At 50.7% G+C, this 23,709-nt stretch overlaps 1 protein-coding gene and 1 long non-coding RNA gene across 6 annotated transcripts in view; one reads left to right on the forward strand and one right to left on the reverse strand.

Annotated features, from left to right (window-relative positions):
* Positions 1-8,027: 8,027 nt before the first annotated feature.
* On the reverse strand, positions 8,028-13,048 carry LOC142069542 (uncharacterized). Of its 2 annotated transcripts, none has more exons than XR_012665426.1 (3): positions 12,935-13,048; positions 9,167-9,270; positions 8,028-8,649 (listed from the first exon to the last, which is right to left on the reverse strand). It is a non-coding gene; the product is annotated as an uncharacterized LOC142069542 (long non-coding RNA). The 2 variants fall into 2 exon arrangements; XR_012665427.1 differs by having other exon boundaries at positions 9,163-9,270.
* TMEM269 (transmembrane protein 269) overlaps positions 11,970-23,709 on the forward strand; it is a 45,660-nt gene continuing 33,920 nt past the window's right edge. For 2 of the 4 annotated variants that reach the window (XM_048824973.2, XM_048824974.2), the window contains exons 1-2: positions 12,003-12,122; positions 23,573-23,643. Coding sequence is in view for 2 of the 4 variants with exons in the window: in XM_048824971.2 (XP_048680928.1) it covers positions 23,619-23,643 (25 nt within the window). In the remaining 2 variants the exon portion in view is untranslated. Of the gene's footprint in view, positions 12,123-13,235; positions 13,526-23,572; positions 23,644-23,709 lie in introns of those variants that run through there. The other 2 variants (XM_048824971.2, XM_048824972.2) reach the window with 2 other exon arrangements.

The following is a 23,709-nucleotide window of genomic DNA, read 5'->3' on the forward strand; positions in this document are numbered from 1 at the left end:
CCCCGATATCTGCTGGGAGAGCAATACAGCGGTGCACAGACAATCCAGGAAGTTTTTGGAGAGTGTAGGGGACAATTTCCTGGTGCAAGTGCTGGAGGAACCAACTAGAGGCAGAGCTCTTCTTAACCTGCTGCTCACAAACCGGGAAGAATTAGTGGGGGAAGCTAAAGTGGATGGGAACCTGGGAGGCAGTGACCATGAGATGGTCGAGTTCAGGATCCTGACACAGGGAAGAAAGGAGAGCAGCAGAATACGGACCCTGGACTTCAGAAAAGCAGACTTTGACTCCCTCAGGGAACTGATGGGCAGGATCCCCTGGGAGAATAACATGAGGGGGAAAGGAGTCCAGGAGAGCTGGCTGTATTTTAAAGAATCCTTATTGAGGTTACAGGGACAAACCATCCCGAACTGTATAAAGAATAGTAAATATGGCAGGCGACCAGCTTGGCTTCACAGTGAAATCCTTGCTGATCTTAAACACAAAAAAGAAGCTTACAAGAAGTGGAAGATTGGACAAATGACCAGGGAAGAGTATAAAAATATTGCTCAGGCATGCAGGAGTGAAATCAGGAAGGCCAAATCACACCTGGAGTTGCAGCTAGCAAGAGATGTTAAGAGTAACAAGAAGGGTTTCTTCAGGTATGTTGGCAACAAGAAGAAAGTCAAGGAAAGTGTGGGCCCCTTACTGAATGAGGGAGGCAACCTAATGACAGAGGATGTGGAAAAAGCTAATGTTCTCAATGCTTTTTTTCCCTCTGTCTTCACGAACAAGGTCAGCTCCCAGACTACTCCACTGGGCAGCACAGCATGGGGAGGAGGTGACCAGCCCTCTGTGGAGAAAGAAGTGGTTCGGGACTATTTAGAAAAGCTGGACGAGCACAAGTCCATGGGGCCGGATGCGTTGCATCTGAGAGTGCTAAAGGAGTTGGCGGATGTGATTGCAGAGCCATTGGCCATTATCTTTGAAAACTCATGGCGATCGGGGGAAGTCCCGGACGACTGGAAAAAGGCTAATGTAGTGCCCATCTTTAAAAAAAGGGAAGAAGGAGGATCCTGGGAAGTACAGGCCAGTCAGCCTCACCTCAGTCCCTGGAAAAATCATGGAGCAGGTCCTCAAGGAATCAATTCTGAAGCACTTAGAGGAGAGGAAAGTGATCAGGAACAGTCAGCATGGATTCACCAAGGGCAAGTCCTGCCTGAGTAATCTAATTGCCTTCTATGGCGAGATGACTGGCTCTGTGGATGAGGGGAAAGCAGTGGACGTGTTGTTCCTTGACTTTAGCAAAGCTTTTGACACAGTCTCCTACAGTATTCTTGCCAGCAAGTTAAAGAAGTATGAGCTGGATGAAAGGACTATAAGGTGGATAGAAAGTTGGCTAGATTGTCGGGCTCAACACGTAGTGATCAATGGCTCCATGTCTAGTTGGCAGCTCGTATCAAGCGGAGTGCCCCAAGGGTCGGTCCTGGGGCCGGTTTTGTTCAATATCTTCATAAGTGATCTGGGGGATGGTGTGGATTGCACTCTCAGCAAGTTTGCAGATGACACTAAACTGGGAGGAGAGGTAGATACGCTGGAGGGTAGGGATAGGATACAGAGGGACCTAGACAAATTGGAGGATTGGGTCAAAAGAAATCTGATGAGGTTGAACAAGGACAAGTGCAGAGTCCTGCCCTTAGGACGGAAGAATCCCATGCACTGCTACAGACTAGGGACCGAATGGCTCGGCAGCAGTTCTGCAGAAAAGGACCTGGGGATTACAGTGGACGAGAAGCTGGATATGAGTCAACAGTGTGCCCTTGTTGCCAAGAAGGCTAACGGCATTTTGGGCTGCATAAAAGCAGGAGCATTGCCAGCAGATCGAGGAACGTGATCATTCCCCTCTATTCGACATTGGTGAGGCCTCATCTGGAGTACTGTGTCCAGTTTTGGGCCCCACACTACAAGAAGGATGTGGAAAAATTGGAAAGCGTCCAGCGGAGGGCAACAAAAAGGATTAGGGGACTGGAATACATGACTTATGAGGAGAGGCTGAAGAACTGGGATTGTTTAGTCTGCGGAAGAGAAGAATGAGGAGGATTTGATAGCTGCTTTCAACTACCTGAAAGGGGGTTCTAAACAGGATGGATCTAGACTGTTCTCAGTGGTAGCTGATGACAGAACAAGGAGTAATGGTCTCAAGATGCAGTGGGGGAGGTTTAGGTTGGATATTAGGAAAAACGTTTTCACTAGGAGGGTGGTGAAACACTGGAATGCGTTACCTAGGGAGGTGGTGGAATCTCCTTCCTTAGAAGTTTTTTAAGGTCAGGCTTGACAAAGCCCTGGCTGGGATGATTTAGTTGGGAATTGGTCCTGCTTTGAGCAGGGGGTTGGACTAGATGACCCTGATATTCTATGATTCTATTCTATGATTCTATCCCCCAAGCCATTCTCCCCCAGTCCTCAAGTCTCTCCGGGGCCTCTGGCTGCTCTTCGGCCTCCTTCCTCCCCTCCATAGTCCGGCCTGGTGCTAGGGCAAACCAGGGCCTCGGCACAGAGACTTGTCTCCGATTCTGGTGCCTTTCTTTCTCCGTGGTCCGCGAAAGTTCTTGGGCTGGTAGGTGTCTCTCTATGAGGGCAACTAGTTCATCATAAAAAGAAAAGGAGTACTTGTGGCACCTTAGAGACTAACTGTGTGTATATAATGTCTGCTGCAGTTTCCACGGTTTGCATCCGATGAAGTGAGCTGTAGCTCACGAAAGCTCATGCTCAAATAAATTGGTTAGTCTCTAAGGTGCCACAAGTACTCCTTTTCTTTTTACGAATACAGACTAACACAGCTGTTACTCTGAAATAGTTCATCATAGAAGTAGGGATAGTTTTGGCGGACCCACCCCCGTATGTCTGGCAGCAACCCCCTCATGTACCTGTCGAACAAGAGGATTTCCACTATCTTCTCCGGCCCATGGATCTCGGGGTGGAGCAACTTCCGGGCGAGGTTGATTAAATCAAATAGCTGGGACCTCGGTGGTTTGCTGTCCTGGTATTTTCACTCATGGAAGCGCTGGGCCCATATGGCTGACGTCACACCTGACCTTGCCAGGATTTCTGCCTTCAGCTGGTGCTAATCCATAGCTGACTCTGTGGTCATGTCGAAATAGGCCTTCTGGGGCTCCCCACACAGAAATAGAGCCAGGATACCTGCCCACTGGTCTTGGGGCCAGGCGTCCTGCAGTGCTGTCCTCTCAAAGGCGAGGAGATATGCCCCTATATTGTCATCCATAGTCATCTGCTGTAAATAGTTGCTTGCCCGCAGCGGCCGGATCCCCTGGGACCCGTGCATCAGCGTGGTCAGGGCTTTTAACTGGTTCACTACTTCATTCAGGGTGGCTTAATCTTGAGTCGCCTGGTTCATCAGTAATTGGTTCGTCTCCTGTTGGACGCGTACTGACTCTTGCTGGGCAAGCATCTGCACCCAGGTAGCCTCTTGTTGGGCCGCAGTGGCCTGTACCAGCGCCTTCACTACATCCTCCTTTGTGTGTGTGTGTGTGTGAGATTTACCCTGCCCTGAGATGGCTTGCCACAGAGCCTTACTCACTCACCACATCCCACCGCTGACACCACATGTGACAAAATACCTTGTTTGCCTCAGTAGGTTGAGTCCTTTTTAGACTTGGAGACTCAGGTTTGGGGCAAGGCGAATTCTTATAGGAGGCACAGGGTCCTGCTACTCCTCTCCTCAGTCAGTCTCTTGTGCTTGTTTTCCTTTCCTTCTGGGGAGCGAGTGCAGCCTCCCTACTGGGAAGGTCTGGTGTCTTGCTGCAAAGAGCCTACTGGCAGCTTCCCTGCTCCTCTCACTCCCCCACTCTCTCCCTCCTACCACCCTACCAGGGGAGGGTTTAAAAAGGTCAGAAGTAGTTGGAGTCAGCTGAACCTAATTGGTTCCCTAGCAACTCCTTTTCCAGCTGAACCTTATTGCCTCCTGGTTCTCTCTCCTCAGTGGATAGGGAGGGGCCTTTTAATCCCCTGGGACTAATTACTACCCCCCCCCCCTTTTGTAGCTGTTTGTCCTGGGTTTACCAGAGGAGACAGAAGGATCTCACTGTCATTTTACAGTTTGTCTAAAATGCCCATTCCCAGGCTACATTTAAGATACACAAGGTCTGATTCTCCCTTTGGGTACTTTGTTCTGTGTTAGGAGTAATTCCATTTCAATCAACAAGCCCAATTCCCCTGCTTGCAACATAGGTAGCTACTTATACCTGTGCTAAATGAGTGTAAAATGCTACCGCCAATGTGGGTGGAGAATTCTGAGGTGGTAGTATTTCACACAACACCTTTGTACAGGTGTAAATGATGACACAATGTGCCAGGCAATAAGGAACCAAGCTAGCTGAGTTATGCTCCTGCAAACCTGTGTAAAATACACAGAGAATCAGGCCCAGAGCTTCATCACAGCATATGTGAGCACATTGCACAGGAAAAACAGAAGAGATTTGTACAGATCTGGAGTCTCCCTGTTTGTACTATGTGTTTTGAAAACCAGTCAGCAGAAAGATGAGCGGGAGTTTAATGCTTTGTGTCAGGTTGCAGAGCATGGAATGCAGCCAAAGCAAGTTGTGGAGGAAAGAGTTTGTGAGAATGTTGGAGCAGAGACAGTTAAAACAGTTTGTGCTGGAAAGCCTTGAAGTATCCGTTGGGTGCTATAGCACCAGTGAAGAAGACACTATTACAACAGGTTGGATAGCGAAAAAAGTTGTTGGCAAAAAATTGTTTGATGAATAAAGGACACAACTTGCAATGACTAGACACAATGAATTACTCAGACAGCTCTAATCATGATCATCATCAGCAGAACAGTGAAAGGAGGCAATGCTTGGACGGCTAAGGTGTTTTATGAATGGGGTGATCTGGAGATTAATGACAGACACCTTGGTGGGGAGAGTGTAAAAGTGAGTTCTGGCCGGCTGGCTGGCTGGCATGGAACGCTGATGTTTGAAAGGTCCAGCTACGGTTCTGACCTGGCCCCAGTCACCAGGAGATCTGCGCACCTCACGATCTTTCATGTATTTTTCCTGTGAGGCAGGGCTGTGCTATTAGCCCTGTTGCACAGATGGGGAACTGGGAGACAGAGGCCTAGACCCACAAAGCTGCTTAGGTGCCTAAACCCCAGATTTGGGTGCCTGCGTCTCGGGTTTAGATGTTCAAGTTCCAGTTCCAGTTTTGGCTCCACTGCCATCTGCAAAACTCCTGCTGAACCTGCAGGTGCCTAAACCCACTCAACACCTAACTTCTCAAGGTAAAAGTTCCCTAGATGCCAATGTTTCTGCCTTCCTCTAGGCATCCGGCTGCCTATCTCCAAGCCTGAACTCCAGGAGGATTCCAAACCAGGGGAGGATAGAAGTTCACCCGCCTAACTCATGTGCTGGGCCTGATCCCATAGGCATGCACAGAGGCTGCCTACTGGATCCAGTCCAGTTCAGAATATGGCTGTATGGGAAGAGGGTAGCTAAGTAAGAACTTTGAGCTCAGTGGTTAAAGCACTCACCTGGGATGTGGGAGACCGAGGTTCAATTCTCCCCTCTTCCACAGGGGAGAAAGGATTTGGAGTGGGGTCTGGCACCTCTTCAGAGGGTGGTCTAACCACTGAGCTTTGTGATACTTTAATGTGGGGTGCCCTCAGTCACTTCTGCTGAAGCTGTTCCACTCTGGATAAAGAAATGTAAGAATGACTGAAGCAGGGGGCTAGACCCTGGGTCTCCCACCTCGTAGCTGCGTACCTAACTACTGGTCTTCAGAGTCATTCTCACTTTCTGACCCAGTGACTATTTATGTATTTATCCACAGTGGAACAGCTTCAACAGGAGAGAATGAGGGAGCCCCACTGCAGAGTATCCCAGAGCCCAGTGGTTAGAGCACTCCTGAGAGGTGGGACCCCTGTTCAAATCCTTTCTCCCCCTCTGGCAGAGAGGGGAATTGAACCTGGTCCAAAGGCGGATTAAGGTCTCCTGGGGCCCTGGGCCAGAGCAAGTGGGGGGGCCCTGGCACCAGAACCATGGCCCTACTCCACCTCTTCCACCTGTGGCCCTGCCCCCATTCTGCCCCTTCCTCCTGCGGCCCTGCCCATGGCCCCACCCCATTCTGCCCCTTCCCCCGCAGCTCCACCCCTATTCCACCCACAACCCCACCCCATAGTGCTGCCCCAAGACCGGAGAAGCCCTTTCCCCCTGCCATGGCCCTGGGGCCATGGCAGGGAGCGAGAGCTCCTCCTGTCCCAGGGCTGCAGTCAAGGTCTGGGTGCTGGGGCTTCCCTGGCTGGCACTTCTGCTGGGGACTGGGGTTGGGGAGCGGGGGCTTCCCCTGCCCTGCCCGTTTGGTGCTTCTGCCGGGGTCAGGGAGCTGGGGTTTCCCTGCCCACCCCATGGCTTCTGCCAGGGCTCTGGGCTTCTGCTACCCAGCAGCAGATTTCTGCTGGGGTGCCCATTTTTCCGGGGGTCCCCAAGTGACAGGGGCCCCTGGGCATGGGCCCCATGGATAATCCACCGCTGCCTGAGTCTCCCACACCCCAGAGAGTGCGCCAGCCACTGGGCCAAAGTGACAAGGTGGAAACCACCCACTCTTCCTTCAGCTGTTTTGTGTGGAGCCAGGCGGGTTCCTCACTCCTTCATGCAGGAAACAATGTAGATACCTAAGGCCTGGAACTCCAGGCAGTTGGTTCCTGTACCACTACCAGAGACAAGTGCCTAGCTCCATGAGAAGGGTGGGGATTAACACCCCCTTGTCAGCATTTCCCACTGGCTAGCTTAGGCGGTTCTCCACCTAGCAAGCTGGCTTTTGCACATCCTGGTCTAAGGCCCCATCTCTCTCCACTTATTCTGTTTAGGGCATCTAGGTCCTTAGGTGGCTTTGTGAATCACAGTGTTGTTCCTGGGAATACTAGGGCAACGTGATGCTCAGCATTGCAACACCAAAGTCCTGTCAAAGATTCTACCTTCAAGAGACTGGTCCAAAGTCACACAGTGAGTCTGTGATGGAGCAAAGACCTGGGTTCAAGTCTTCCAAGCTACTGCCCTAACCACTGAACCAGGCTTCTTCTCTCCTAACCGTTCATTTCCTGCCAAGGGCATGGTGGCCTATGAGAAAGCTCATTTTGATTCCTCTGATGACTCTTATAAATCCACTGCCAAGAATTAGGTCCCTCTTTTCGAAAGGGATCTATACCCTAAGTGACCAGCTAAGAAGATCCTAGGCTAGCTGGTGTGATGTTCGGGAAGAAGACAACTGACTCTTGATAGTGCTTTTCTCAGAAGAAGCTGTCAACCGTGAAGAGAAGCCATGAAACAAAGCACAGAGGAGAAGAGCTGGACAAACCTGGCAAACTGGTGTGCAAAGAAAAAAAAAACAAAGAAAAAGAAACAAAGGGATAAAAGAGGAAGCTGTATATAATGTTACCAAAAACTATGATTATGAGAATGAGATTTTAACCTGTGAAGAAATGTCACTCTCTCAATAGCTAACAAACAGGAAAATATCTATGGGACTTAACCACACACTGATCTACAACCACGATGCACTGCATCAGGAACTAATGAATAACAAAACAGATTGCTTGCATCTGAAGTTCCTCATAAAACATGGAGCAGGTAAGAGGACGAAGTGGCTTGTTTTGATTACCAGTTTGTTTTACATCAGGCAATTGAGATGCCAAAGAATTGTACTGAATGTGGCAAATCTGGGAAGAACCAGTGTGGCGCCAACATAGATTCTGTGCAGCTTTGATCAATCCTAGCAAAATATGACTTCTAAAAGACTTAATGATACTGAAGTCCTTACTGGTAACATTCTCACAGATTTTGACTTCAGCAGGGACCTTTGATTAAGGACTTCAGAAATGGGCTCTTAATCTCTGACAAACTTAAGAAATTAAAACCTGAAGCCATATACATATTTTCACTGCTTCATCTTTATCATGCATTATCAAGCAGCAGAATTAAGAGGTTTCAGAGTGGTAGCCGTGTTAGTCTGTATCGGCAGAAAGAACAAGGAGTCCTTGTGGCACTTTAGAAACTAACAAATTTATTTGAGCATAAGGTTTCGTGGGCTAAAGCCCACTTCATCAGATGCATGCAGTGGAAAATACAGTAGGAAGATATTTTTATATATATATATATATATACACATACACACACAGAGAACATGAAAAAATGGGGGTTGCCATACCAACTCTTAACGAGACCAATCGATTAAGGTGGGCTATTATCAGCAAGAGAAAAGAAAAACTTTTGTAGTGATAATCAGGATGGCTCATTTCAAACAGTTGACAAGAAGGTGTGAGTAACAGTAGGGGGAAAATTAGCATGGGGAAATAGTTTTTAGTTAGTGTAATGACTCATCCACTCCCAGTCTTTATTCAAGCCTAATTTAATGGTGTCCAGTTTGCAGATTAATTCCATTTCTGCTGTTTTTCGTTGGAGTCTGTTTTTGAAGTTGTTGAATAATTGTGAGTTTTAGGTCTGTAATTGAGTGTCCAGGGAAGAGAAATCACCAAGACCTGAAGTGGAGGAGAACAACATCCACCCCTCAGAAGCAGTGACTGTGGAAATGTGATCTCAGTCGCTCTGGTCAATAGACAAACTTGGTTCAGAACATCAGTAGGGGAGATCCACCTGGTTCTGATGAAAAATAGAACATTTCCAAAATATGAGTGGATGTTTCTCTGGCTACCTGCTCATAGATCAATCAAACAGACACTTGGGTTCAGATTTTCAAAGGAGTCAAAGGGAGTTTGGTGTCCAATTCTCATTAATTTGGGCAACTAACTCTCTAGCTTCCTTGAAAATCCCAGACTTTCATTTTAACCAGGGGTCCTGAAGCAGTCCTGAAAACCCTTCAGGCTAACAAATTTTAGTTGCACAACACAGATGGGGCCAAATGAGGTTAAAACCCTTTTGACCTGAAGTATTTTTTAAATTAATAGCCACTGCAGAAAACATTAATTAAGCATAGATGGGGCCTTAAACAGTACATAGTAATTGGAGCTTTATACCTCTCATCCCTCAATAGTCAATGTATTTGGGCTAGAGCCACAAAAGGACATCAGCACCACTGAGATCCTCAAAAACCCCATTCAGCTGGTGCCTAAGGTTCCAGGGTGCTGACATTCAGCCATTAAAGTCCCATCATACCTACATTTCTGCCAGTGAACAGGTGGACAGCTGCCTTGGTCTTGGCACTCTCCTCACTCCTAAACCCCAGCATGATCCTCAAACTAGGCCTGTCTCATCCGCAGGTCCCTCGGGGGGGGGGGGGGGGGCACAAAAAGCCACCAGAGGAGGAAGCACCCTGTTAGAAGAATGTGAAGTAAATAGGATAAAGACTAAACAATAATAATCTTGCTTCTGGCCTTGCTTTTAGTTTAAACAGGCGGAATAAGCAAGAGAATGGAAGTGAAAGCACAAAGCTGCCCCGCCCCCCCCCCCCCAGCCTTGCCTTTCAGTAACAAGAGAAGATAAGAGGACCCAATCGAGCAAGGGGTTGCTATGGTAACCAAGCAGTTGGAAGGTGTAAGGAAGAGACACTGAGTCCAGGAGAGAGTGACCGCGGCCAAAAGTAACCCCGCTCCTTACCCCTCCTGTCAAGTACGAAAGAGGTGGTCTTATTGCCCCTAGACTCCAGACCCCCTGAACGGAACACGACCATATATTGGAAGGGGAGGGGCACTACAAGACTAGGTGAGAGAAGAGGGGGGGTCCATCGGTGTGCGGAGCTAGGGGTTAGGAGACGAAGGGGGTTCTATCGGTGTATAGAACTCTGATTGTGGGAGGCGAAGAAGAAAACTCTATTGGTATATAGCGTTTGGCCCGACTGCTGTGAAGGGCTTTGGAATACGCTTGCTTGTTTAGCCCCAGTAAACCCCTCCCATTGCCTGCAGACTGGACTCTGGACTGTTATCTTCCGGTGAACTGTGCCTGGGAACGGAGAGGGAAGAGGGAGCTGGACCCCCGTCAACACCCTCCCCTTTATACCTTTTAGCTCAGTGGTTAGTGCTCTCACCCAGGGCCTGGGTTCATTTCCTTCCTCGGCCTGCTGTGGAGAAGGGATTTGAATGTGGGTCTCCCACCTCCCCAGACAGTGCCCTGACTACTGGCCTATGGGGTATTCTTGGGTCAGGGCTCCTCAATCGCTTCTGTTGATACAGTTCCATGGTGCATACATAATTACATATGCCTTGGAGCAGGGGGATTGGAACCCAGGGTCCCATATCCTGGGTGAGTGCTCTGACTTCTGGGCTAAAAGTTCTAAGGGGAGACAGTAACAGTGTCCCCCCCCCCACACACACACGTTTTTTGCAGGAAAGGGATCACAGCCGAGAACCCAAAATAGAGATGGGCGCTCCCTCTGATCCACACACACACTTTGAGGGGTGGGGCTCAGGCCAGACCCCTCTCTGGCTAGCACGCTGGCTTCTGTGGATCCCATTCCTATGCACTTTACTCTCCCCATGCATTGTCTAGGTGCCTAACTGTGGATTCCACGAGGTAGCAAGGTGCCTAAAATTTAGGCACTGCAATGCTGAGCATGGCAACCCCCAAGTCCCCTTTGTGAATAAAAAGCCAGGAGGTTGTTTGTGAGCAGAATTCTGCACTGATGTAGATGGTCTCTGAGGTTTTCTCCTCACCCTTGAAAATGAAATAAGGCCTGTGAACAAACAGAAGACTTTCAAATAGCTGCTTTTCACCTTTTCTATCTACAACCACCTGTCCTTAAACAGCGAGTTAATACAATTTCAGTGCTAAATTAAAAAAAATATCATGGGCAATTCCAATTCTTTTTTTAGCAGGGGAGCTGCCTCAGGAGGGCAGCTGTTGAGGCGTGAAGGCAGTTACCTCAGCTGGACGGCTCCAGGGTGAGTATGGGAAGGTTACCTATCGAGCGATGTACACAGGGCTGCTTGTCGGGCAGTACAGAGATTGTATTGGTGAATATATAAGGAGATGTTGGGGCAGGATGGGGGGTTAAATAGGGGATGTATAAAGGGTTGTTAGGTTTCAGAGTAGCAGCCGTGTTGGTCTGTATCTGCAAAAAGAACAGGAGGACTTGTGGCACCTTAGAGACTAACAAATTTATTAGAGCATGAGCTTTCGTGGGCTACAGCCCACTTCATCGGATGCATAGAATGGAACATACAGTAAGATATACAACGGGTTTGAATAGACACTGGGAGTGGCTGGGTCATTACACATACTGAATCTAGTTCCTTAGGTTAAGCATCCTCACACCTTCTTGTCAACTGTCTAAATGGGCCATCCTGATTATCACTACAAAAGCTTTTTTCTCCTGCTGATACTAGCTCATCTTAACTAATTAGCCTCTCACAGTTTGTATGGTAATTTCCACTTATCTGTATGTGTGTGTATATATATATATATATATATAAAATCTTACTATATGTTCCATTCTATGCATCCGATGCAGTGAGCTGTAGCTCACGAAGGCTTATGCTTTAATAAATTGTTAGTCTCTAAGGTGCCACACGTACTCCTGTTCTTTTTAATGGGTTGTTAGGGGTTGTATGGGGGCAATATAGCAGGCTATGCGGGGTGGGGGTGGCAGGGAGCAGTGTAAGGGGCTTCTTGGGGCAGTATGGGAATGCTTGAGGGCAAGATGAGGAGATGTATAGGGGACTATTGGGGGTGATATAGTGACAGTGTTGATAAAGGGGGCTCCTGGTGGTGGTAAAGGGGTTGCCTGGGGGCAGCATAGGGGGTGTACAGAGATTCCCGGGGAACAGTAAAGCGGCGGATATATGGGGGGGAGGCTGCTGCGGGTAGCAGAGTAGGGGTGTATAGGGGCTGCTGGGGGAAGGCATAGGAGATGTAGGGGGCTGCTGAGGGTGGCACAGGGCAGGTGTACAGGGGGCGGCATACTGGGGCTCGGGGGCCACGGGCAGGGGGTGCAGGGGATGCATGGGGCCGGTGCAGGGGGCTGCTTCCCGTCCCTCCCTCCCTCCGGAGGCCCCAGCCGTCACTTCCTGTGGAATTTTCCCGGGGATGGAGGAGGGGAGCGGGCATAAAAGCGACCGCGGGGCCGCCGGGAGCAGCAGCCGGAGCCGGAGTCAAGTCGGAGTGCGGAGCGCCGCCCCCCGGTGAGTACGGGCGGGTCCGGGTCCGGGTCCGGGTCTCCCCGGGAGCTGTCCAGCGTCTGCGAGCACCCGTGCGCGGGGAGCGGGACCAGCCCTGCACCCCGCGACCCCCCTCAGCGAGCCCTTCACCCCCAGCTTGCCCGCATCACCCCCAAGCCCCCAGCCCTGCACCCTTGACCCCCTCCCAGCCAGCCCTGCACCCCTGGCTTGCCCGCTCCCCTATCCTGCCCCCATCCCCCCACCCCGCCCTGTCCCTATCAGCCCCACCTTGCACTCCAGTCCCGCCTCCAGCCTCCTCTGTCCCGCACCCCCATTCTGCCCCCATCACCCCAAGCCCCCAGCCCTGCACCTGACACCCCCGGTCTGCCCCACATCATCCCAACCCCCCCACCCAGCCCTGCTACCCTCTGGCTGCCGCCTGTCTCCCCCTCACCCTCCTGGACTCCCCTCCATCCAGTTGCAGCCTGTCTCGCTCGACCCCAGCTCCAGGCCGTCATCTCCCTAGCCCCCCCTCCCCCCCCCGCCTCAGCCTGTTGCGCCCTGACCCGCCTTGGCCCCACTCAGCCACCTTGGACCCTCTTAGCAGCAGCCTGTTGTTCCTTCGGCCACAGCCTATTCCCCTGCCCCCCCTCCTTACTCCCTTTCCATCCCTTCCTCACACCCTCAGGCACGACATGTTCCCCCCAAGTGATCTTAGCTGCAGTAACCCAGTAACTGCCTGGGGCCTCGTTTTGCCCCCACAACCCTCAGTGCCTTTGTGCCAAGTTACTCCTCGCCCCCAGTCTCTGAAGGGTTTTATCTAGGCCCCCAACTACCTTCCCTTGGGAACACCTGCTCCCAGCTCTCCACCACAATTGTCAGCGCTGCAAAACTGTTCTATGCGGCTTCAGAACCGAAGGCGGCATGACAGGTCTTGCCCATTTCGCAGAAAAAATATTTGCTTCTTGGTCCACTTTCCCCGCGATGCCCCAGGCACCAACACCAAACTGCACCGAAACCGACACGAACTGAAATCTACATCGTAACCCTCGGCTGTCCTGGAGGGCCGCGCTGAGGCTTGTCTACACTACCGCAGTGCAGCGGCGGGGCTGGGGCTGGAACATACCGGGCCACCAGCGCCCCGCCGCTTCTGCAGCTGCACCCCTCGGGCCGCCCCGTCGCGGAAGGCAGTAAACCCTGGTCCAAGCACTGCGCCCGCGATCTCCAGCGCTCCTCCCACCCCGCTAGTCCACCATGATTTGCAAAAAGCCTCTGCCCTGTAAATTAGCCCCGCCCGGCTCCGTGACTCCGGCATCTGAGACGGGCATTGGCTATAAAATGAAGGAGTGCGCCAGGTCGCTGTTCTCAGCAGAGGGCTAGGAGCAAAGAAACGCTTCACTCCAGTCCTGGCTCTGCCACTGATTTGGGTAAGTCACGTCTCCGTGCCTCGGTTTCCCGTCTTTCAAAGCGGTAACAGGCCTGGATGTGAGGCTGGGTCTGGTTTGTGGACCGTGCCTTGAATGCAGTAGGGGCAAGCATGGGCGGCGGGTGGAGCCCCCCCCTTAGGGGAGGCGAGCCCCGAGCCCCCCTGCTCCTCCCCCGCGCCCGGAGCAGCCCCGAGACCCCCGCGGCCGGCGGAGTCCGGGGCTGGCCGCGCCGCGCCCCCCTCCGCAGAGACCAAGCGGCTGCCTGGAAAAGCCTCCGGCTTGGTCCGAAGCAGCTGTGCTATGCCCCATGCAGGTTCCGGGGCGGCCGAGGGGGCGGTATGTCTTACTCCGCTTCCAGGGTCCATCAGTAACTCGCTGGAGTCCAGGGAGATAATCCGGGAAGCTGAATAGTACATGCCGCCTGCTCGCCGCCCCGGAACCTGCATGGGGCATAATACAGCGGCAGCTCCGCAGCCGCGGGTCCGAGGGCAGCCCACGGGAGCCAGAGCCTTCCCTGGCCTCTTCTGCCGCCGCCCCGATCAGGAGTGACTCCGCGAGGTGTTCTCAGCGTCAGGACAGTCAGATCCTATTTGCCCTCACTGGGGGGCAAATCCAGGGCCAGATTCTCCTACCATAGAATCATAGAATCTCAGGGCTGGAAGGGACCTCAGGAGGTCATCCAGTCCAACCCCCTGCTCGAAGCAGGACCAACCCCAAGTAAATCATCCCAGCCAGGGCTTTGTCAAGCCTGACCTTAAAAACCTCTAAGGACGGAGATTCCACCACCTCCCTAGGTAACACATTCCAGTGTTTCATCACCCTCCTAGTGAAAAAGTTTTTCCTAATATTCAACCTAAACTTCCCCCACTGCAACTTGAGACCATTACTCCTTGTTCTGTCATCTGCTACCACTGAGAACAGTCTAGATCCATCTTCTTTGGAACCCCCTTTCAGGTAGTTGAAAGCAGCTATCAAATCTCCCCTCATTCTTCTCTTCTGCAGATTAAACAATCCCAGTTCCCTCAGCCTCTCCTCATAAGTCATGTGCTCCAGTCCCCTCATCCTTTTTGTTGCCCTCCGCTGGACGCTTTCCAATTTTTCCACATCTTCTTGTAGTGTGGGGCCCAAAACTGGACACAGTACTCTAGATGAGGACTCACCAATGCCAGATAGAGGGGAACGATCATGTCCCTCGATCTGCTGGCAATGCCCCTACATATTCATCCCAAAATGCCATTGGCCTTCTTGGGCACACTGTTGACTCATATCCAGCTTCTCATCCACTGTCACCTCTAGGTCCTTTTCTGCAGAACTGCTGCCGAGCCATTCGGTCCCTAGTCTGTAGCGGTGCAGGGGATTCTTCCGTCCTAAGGGCAGGACTCTGCACTTGTCCTTGCTGAACCGCATCAGATTTCTTTTGGCCCAATCCTCTAATTTGTCTAGGGCCCTCTGTATCCTATCCCTACCCTCAGCGTATCTACCTCTCCTCCCAGTTTAGTGTCATCTGCAAACTTGCTGAGGGTGCAATCCACACCATCCTCCAGATCATTTATGAAGATATTGAACAAAACCGGCCCCAAGACCGACCCTTGGGGCACTCCGCTTGATACCAGCTGCCAACTAGACATGGAGCCATTGATCACTACGTGTTGAGCCCGACAATCTAGCCAACTTTCTATCCACCTTATAGTCCTTTCATCCAGCCCATACTTCTTTAACTTGCTGGCAAGAATACTGTAGGAGACTGTGTCAAAAGCTTTGCTAAAGTCAAGGAACAACACGTCCACTGCTTTCCCCTCATCCACAGAGCCCGTCATCTCATCATAGAAGGCAATTAGATTACTCAGGCAGGACGTGCCCTTGGTGAATCCATGTTGACTGTTCCTGATCACTTTCCTCTCATGTAAGTGCTTCAGAATTGATTTCTTGAGGACCTGCTCCATGATTTTTCCAGGGACTGAGGTGAGGCTGACTGGCCTGTAGTTCCCAGGATCCTCCTTCTTCCCCTTTTTAAAGATGGGCACTACATTAGCCTTTTTCCAATCGTCCGGGACTTCCCCGGTCGCCATGAGTTTTCAAAGGTAATGGCCAATGGCTCTGCAATCACATCCGCCAACTCCTTTAGCACTCTCGGATGCAACGCATCCAGCCCCATAGACTTGTGCTCGTCCAGCTTTTCTAAATAGTCCTGAACCATTTCTTTCTCCACAGAGGGCTGGTCACCTCCTCCCCATGCTGTGCTGCCCAGTGGAGTAGTCTGGGAGCTGATCTTGTTTGTGAAGACAGAGGGAAAAAAAGCATTGAGTACATTAGCTTTTTCCACATCCTCTGTCACTAGGTTGCCTCTCTCATTCAGTAAGGGGCCCACACTTTCCTTGACTTTCTTCTTGTTGCTAACATATCTGAAGAAACCCTTCTTGTTACTCTTAACATTTCTTGCTAGCTGCAACTCCAGATGTGATTTGGCCTTCCTGATTTCACTCCTGCATGCCCGAGCAATATTTTTATACTCTTCCCTGATCATTTGTCCAATCTTCCACTTCTTGTAAGCTTCTTTTTTTGTGTTTAAGATCAGCAAGGATTTCACTGTGAAGCCAAGCTGGTCGCCTGCCATATTTACTATTCTTTCTACACTTCAGGATGGTTTGTCCCTGTAACCTCAATAAGGATTCTTTTAAATACAGGTTTCAGAGTAGTAGCCATGTTAGTCTGTATTAGCAAAAAGAACAGGAGGACTTGTGGCACCTTAGAGACTAACAAATTTATTTGAGCATAAGCTTTCGTGAGCTACAGCTCACTGAATGCATCCGATGAAATGAGCTGTAGCTCACGAAAGCTTATGCTCAAATAAATTTGTTAGTTTCTAAGGTGCCACAAGTACTCCTTTTCTTTTTAAAATACAGCCAGCTCTCCTGTACTCCTTTCCCCCTCATGTTGTTCTCTCAGGGGATCCTGCCCCTCAGTTCCCTGAGGGAGTCAAAGTCTTCTTTTGTGAAGTCCAGGGTCCATGTTCTGCTGCTCTCCTTTCTTCCTTGTGTCAGGATCCTGAACTCGACCATCTCATGGTCACTGCCTCCCAGGTTCCCATCCACTTTTGCTTCCCCATCTAATTCTTCCCGGTTTGTGAGCAGCAGGTCAAGAAGAGCCCTGCCCCTAGTTGGTTCCTCCAGCACTTGCACCAGGAAATTGTCCCCTACACTCTCCAAAAACTTCCTGGATTGTCTGTGCACCGCTGTATTGCTCTCCCAGCAGATATCAGGGTGATTGAAGTCTCCCATGAGAACCAGGGCCTGCGTTCTGGTAACTTCCATTAGTACCCGAAACAAAGCCTCGTCCACCTCATCCCCCAGTCCGGTGGTCTATAGCAGACTCCCACCACGACCTCACCCTTGTTGCTCACGGTTCTAAACTTAATCCAGAGACACTCGGGTTTTTCTGCAGTTTCATACTTGAGCTCTGAGTAGTCATACTGCTCTCTTACATACAGTAAAAAGAAAAGGAGTACTTGTGGCACCTTAGAGACTAACCAATTTATTTGAGCATAAGCTTTCGATGCATCCGATGAATCATAGAATCATAGAATATCAGAGAACATGAAAAGATGGGGGTTGCCATACCAACTCTAATGAGACGTGTCCTAACATCACGCTTTGGGCAAACACATCAAAACTGGGAGGCAGAGCCCTTGGCCTTGGCATTCGCTAGCACCTGGAATCAAGACGAACAGTGAAGCTGGAGCACAGCCCTGTGCCCTGCAGCGTCTCTGAGGTGCATGCAGCAGCTTGACGTGAGGCACCAGAGAGTGAGAAGATGCTCTGGGGTCTGGAGGCCTGGCCTCACCAGTGCATGAGCTGGGGAGTTTGGGCTCAGCTGTCATTCGGCACCAGAGAAAGTGGCTGAATTCATAGAATCATAGAATATAAGGGTTGGAAGGGACCCCAGAAGGTCATCTAGTCCAACCCCCTGCTCGAAGCAGGACCAATTCCCAGTTTAATCATCCCAGCCAGGGCTTTGTCAAGCCTGACCTTAAAAACCTCTGAGGAAGGAGATTCTACCACCTCCCTAGGTAACGCATTCCAGTGTTTCACCACCCTCTTAGTGAAAAAGTTTTTCCTAATATCCAACCTAAACCTCCCCCACTGCAACTTGAGACCATTACTCCTTGTTCTGTCATCTGCTACCACTGAGAACAGTCTAGAGCCATCCTCTTTGGAACCCCCTTTCAGGTAGTTGAAAGCAGCTATCAAATCCCCCCTCATTCTTCTCTTCTGCAGGCTAAACAATCCCAGCTCCCTCAGCCTCTCCTCATAACTCATGTGTTCCAGACCCCTAATCATTTTTGTTGCCCTTCGCTGGACTCTCTCCAATTTATCCACATCCTTCTTGAAGTGTGGGGCCCAAAACTGGACACAGTACTCCAGATGAGGCCTCACCAATGTCGAATAGAGGGGAACGATCACGTCCCTCGATCTGCTCGCTATGCCCCTACTTATACATCCCAAAATGCCATTGGCCTTCTTGGCAACAAGGGCACACTGCTGACTCATATCCAGCTTCTCGTCCACTGTCACCCCTAGGTCCTTTTCCGCAGAACTGCTGCCTAGCCATTCGGTCCCTAGTCTGTAGCTGTGCATTGGGTTCTTCCGTCCTAAGGGCAGGACTCTGCACTTGTCCTTGCTGAACCTCATCAGATTTCTTTTGGCCCAATCCTCTAATTTGTCTAGGGCCCTCTGTATCCTATCCCTCCCCTCCAGCGTATCTACCACTCCTCCCAGTTTAGTATCATCCGCAAATTTGCTGAGAGTGCAATCCACACCATCCTCCAGATCATTCATGAAGATATTGAACAAAACCGGCCCCAGGACCGACCCTTGGGGCACTCCACTTGACACCGGCTGCCAACTAGACATGGAGCCATTGATCACTACCCGTTGAGCCCAACAATCTAGCCAGCTTTCTACCCACCTTGTAGTGCATTCATCCAGCCCATACTTCCTTAACTTGTTGACAAGAATACTGTGGGAGACCGTGTCAAAAGCTTTGCTAAAGTCAAGACACAATACATCCACTGCTTTCCCTTCATCCACAGAACCAGTAATCTCATCATAAAAGGCGATTAGATTAGTCAGGCATGACCTTCCCTTGGTGAATCCATGCTGGCTGTTCCTGATCACTTTCCTCTCATGCAAGTGCTTCAGGATTGATTCTTTGAGGACCTGCTCCATGATTTTTCCAGGGACTGAGGTGAGGCTGACTGGCCTGTAGTTCCCAGGATCCTCCTTCTTCCCTTTTTTAAAGATTGGCACTACATTAGCCTTTTTCCAGTCATCCGGGACTTCCCCAGTTCGCCACGAGTTTTCAAAGATAATGGCCAATGGCTCTGCAATCACAGCCGCCAATTCCTTCAGCACTCTCGGATGCAACTCGTCCGGCCCCATGGACTTGTGCACGTCCAGCTTTTCTAAATAGTCCCTAACCACCTCTTTCTCCACAGAGGGCTGGCCATCTCTTCCCCATTTTGCGATGCCCAGCGCAGCAGTCTGGGAGCTGACCTTGTTAGTGAAAACAGAGGCAAAAAAAGCATTGAGTACATTAGCTTTTTCCACATCCTCTGTCACTAGGTTGCCTCTCTCATTCAGTAAGGGGCCCACACTTTCCTTGGCTTTCTTCTTGTTGCCAACATACCTGAAGAAACCCTTCTTGTTACTCTTGACATCTCTGGCTAGCTGCAGCTCCAGGTGCGATTTGGCCCTCCTGATATCATTCCTACATGCCCGAGCAATATTTTTATACTCTTCCCTGGTCATATGTCCAACCTTCCACTTCTTGTAAGCTTCTTTTTATGTTTAAGATCCGCTAGGATTTCACCATTAAGCCAAGCTGGTCGCCTGCCATATTTACTATTCTTTCGACTCATTGGGATGGTTTGTCCCTGTAACCTCAACAGGGATTCCTTGAAATACAGCCAGCTCTCCTAGACTCCTTTCCCCTTCAAGTTAGTCCCCCAGGGGATCCTACCCATCCGTTCCCTGAGGGAGTCGAAGTCTGCTTTCCTGAAGTCCCGGGTCCGTATCCTGCTGCTTACCTTTCTTCCCTGTGTCAGGATCCTGAACTCAACCAACTCATGGTCACTGCCTCCCAGATTCCCATCCACTTTTGCTTCCCCCACTAATTCTACCCGGTTTGTGAGCAGCAGGTCAAGAAAAGCGCCCCCCCTAGTTGGCTCCTCTAGCACTTGCACCAGGAAATTGTCCCCTACGCTTTCCAAAAACTTCCTGGATTGTCTATGCACTGCTGAAGTGAGCTGTAGCTCACGAAAGCTTATGCTCAAATAAATTGGTTAGTCTCTAAGGTGCCACAAGTCCTCCTTTTCTTTTTGCGAATACAGACTAACACGGCGGCTACTCTGAAACCTCTCAGGAGTTGTAGTGACTATTCAGAGAAGCCGGCAAGATGTAAGCCTCAGTGAGCTCTCCCCGGGTGAACTCCCAGGCAAACTCCCTCTGTTAGCCTCTCTGCTGGTCGCTGGTTTGCAGCTGACTGGCTTTTTATAACAGTCAGGCCCACTCAAGGCTCACCTCGAACAAAGCACACCCAATTCACACTTTGCAAACAACCAATCAAGCACACGGTCAAACTGTCCCCACTACAGACACTCAGATATTCACCAACACAGCCTCCCTAATGCAGCCCTTAGCGTACCTCCTCTCAGGCAGATCCCAGGCAAACTCCCTCTGTTAGCCTCTCTGCTGTTCGCCGCTCAGCTGGTTCGCAGCTGACTGACTTTTTAGAACAGTTTCCTCTCCCTTCACCTGATTTTTACATCAGTATTATGCCAATAACTTTGGTGCCATTCCTTGATTCCCACGAGGGTAAATGAAAGGAGAACCTGGCCCAGGGCCCCTAATGGTCACTGACTATGGGCTGCCGGGCAATGCTCTCTCCTCGCCGTCTAATCGCCTTCATAATGGCATTGGGGCTGCTTTGTCTGCAGAAGATATTAATAGCCCAGATTGTCCAATTTATCCTGTTACCTTCTTGGTGGGGACAACCAGAGCTGCCTATGGTGCTTTCTTATTGTTCTCCACGGGGGGAGCCTTCCCAGAGGAAAACTTGTTTTTCTTCTAAGCTTACCCTGCAGATTGAGTAGCTTTTAGTAAAGCAGTAGAAGAATGTCCGGTCCAGGTGAGGCATTTACAAAAGATGGACACAGCTTGACCAGCCAAGCTCCTCCTTTCCCTTCCAGTGGCTGGGACTGACGGGAGATTTCTCATGCTGTCCAGGCCAAAGTGCAATAAATGCAAGAGCTGTCTGAGTGATTTGCAAAACTGATCACTTTGGTCCCTTACAGTCAGGCCTTTTTCCTCCTGGTTCATAGAATCATAGAATACCAGGCTTGGAAGGGACTCACGAGCTATCTAGTCCAACCCCTTGCTCAAAGCGGGACCAATCCCCAACTAAATCATCCTAGCCAGGGCTTTGTCAACCCTGACCTTAAAAACCTCAAAGGAAGGAGATTCTACCACCTCCCTAGGTAACACATTCCAGTGTTGGCATTCTGTTGCCATGGGCTCTTATTGCAAGTGACTTGGTGGGATAAAGGCACTGGATTTAGTAGGTGTCTCTTACAAAGGAAGTGGTACTTGTGTGATGGATTACGCTGCTCAAAAGGATTTAGAGTGGCTAAAAATCTACCCACTGCCAATAAAAAAGGGCCTGATCATGTTCTGAGGTTAGAAGGAGCACTTGCAAGTTTTTTACCTGACAAGCTCTGGTGTGGAGGGTGGAACGAGAAGAAGACTAGCCCAGAGGGTTGCTCCAAAGTTTTCTCTGAACTACACCAACCTTCTGAGCCCCCTTCCATCCCCGAACTGCAGCTCAGACCTTCCTTTCCCTCTAAACTTTTGAAAAGCTGTCACATGTGCAATCTGGCCTCCCCTAACATTCACCCCTTCTCCACACCACTTGCCAGATGCTGCAGGTGGCTACATCTCCAATACACATGCAAGTTCCCCCTTTGCCATTGCCCCTGTCTCTCCTGGCCCACTCTGCCTCCCCGGGACCTCCCTCCCATTGCTCCTGGCCCCCAGCTGTGTCCCCCTCCCCTCCCAATTGCTCCTGGCTCCCACTGCCTCCCCTAGTCCATGACCCCGGCCTCTACTGCCTCCCCACCCATCCTCCCGGTCCCCGCTGTTCCCCCTGGGCTCCCCAGCCATCGCCCTTGGGCCCCGCTGCCTCCCCCCATTGTCCCAAACTCCCTTCCATGGCCGGCCTCACAGCCCCACCCTGCTTCTTGTCTTTTGACCACACCCCCACCCGCTCTGGGCAGTGAAGGCCGACCCTGGTTGGATCCATCTGCTATTGTCCCTCAATTCACTCATCCTTGCACTTTAAAACTTCCCTGTTTTCATGCTCTAGAACAGAGGTGGGCAAACTACAGGCCACATCTGGCCTGCGGGACCCTCCTGCCTGGCCTGGGAGGCTGTCCCCCGGCCCCTCCCCTGCAGCCTCCACTCACTGCACGGCCGGCCGGCAACATGATGCTCCGGGTGGGGGGGCTGCGAGCTCCTGGGGCAGAGCAGCTGCAGAGCCCGGCCTGACCCTGGGCTCTGCGCTGCGCGGTGAGGGGGCAGGGAGAAGGGCGGGTTGGCTAGAGGGCAGGGGAGTTTGGGGGGTTGGTCAGCGGGTGGGGGGGTGGATAGGGGTCGGGGTGGTCAGAGGGCAGGGAACAGGGGGGATTGAATGGGGGCAGGGGTCTCAGGGGGGTAGTCAGGGAACAGGGGGGGTTGGATGGGGCAGGAGTCCCCGGGGGCTGTCAGGGGGCAAGAAGTTGGGGGGGGGGGGCACGCCTCCCTCCCCTAACTGGCCCTCCATACAATTTCCAAAACCTGATGCGGCCCTCAGGCCAAAAAGTTTGCCCGCCCCTGCTCTAGAATGATAACATTGCATCTCCGAAACCTCGGAGCAGTCTCTGAACCCTGGGATTTCAGGAGCGCAATGCACTGCGGGATGAAAATACCAGGGAAGTCTCCGACTGCAGGGACATGTAACTGGATCCAGCAGAGGATAAACTTTTCTTCAGGCTTAAATCTTGTTTTTCGAACAGGGCCTTATAGCAAAATCACTTTTAGTCCATCTCTGCCACTTACTCTTACTGTATCTATATGTTAATTATCAGTTTCCTTAAAGTTTTTCTCTGTGTAAGAGGGAAGGGTTGTTTAATTATTTAACAGTGCGTTTCTAAACTTAATAAATTGTCTTTCAAATCTCAGGGATTCTTTTATATAAGCAAGTTTTGTCTTGAAATTGCACAAGCACTAATCTTCCTTTCAGACTACAGTAATTACCATAATACCCTGTGGAATTGTCCCCAGATCAGTCCTAGGAAGTTTCATTCTGAGCCTAGTGCAGGCTGGGTTAGGAATTCTGCTCCCACTCCGTATCAGTGGGATTTAAACCCCCAACTCATCTCGGCCCCTTGGAAGACCCAGCCTGTGAGTTTAGTAGTGCCATGTGGATGCTCACTTTATGCAGCAATGACAAAGCTCAAACTCACGCACAGAATCTCAGCGCTTTGCTTTCAGGGGGTTCTAGGACCAAATGCTCCTGCGGAAGCACAGCGGTGGGGGCTGTCACAGGAGACCAGGAAGCAATCTATTTGCTAGTTGAGCCTGCTTCTGTCAGCTGAGAGCATTGTTTGTTTAACTGTGTGAAGCAAGCTTTGGCCTCATGCTAATGAGGTGTTGTGCCGGCAAGCAGAAATGCTGAGCTGTATTGTTCCGAAGGATATGCCCGTCTCTGGTGTGTAGCTTTTGTACTTCTGGCCACTAGGGAAGTTTGGGTATTTGGTACAAGAGCACTTGAAAGTGTTTTTTGTTTTGCTTTGGTAACAAGTCCCGCACACAGTGGGTGTATTTAGATGCAGGCAGAGCCTTCCCCAGTTAATTGGCCTTTTATAATACCCATTTGGTAACTGAGATGAGCAATTTGGGCAATGATCACTAGATGCTGTGAGCATGATCTAACCTCTGTAAATGTTTTTATTAGTCTTCAGTAGTAGAAGAGTGCAGTATCCCATAATAATTCAGCAAAGATGTGGATGGTGTCGCCCCCTTCTGGTGAGTACTTCTTGAAACTTTGAGCATGTCTTACTCCTTTCTGCATACTGATCTACTGATCCAACT

The sequence above is a fragment of the Caretta caretta genome, chromosome 18 (genome assembly GCF_965140235.1).
Source record: "Caretta caretta isolate rCarCar2 chromosome 18, rCarCar1.hap1, whole genome shotgun sequence".
NCBI lineage: Eukaryota > Metazoa > Chordata > Testudines > Cheloniidae > Caretta > Caretta caretta.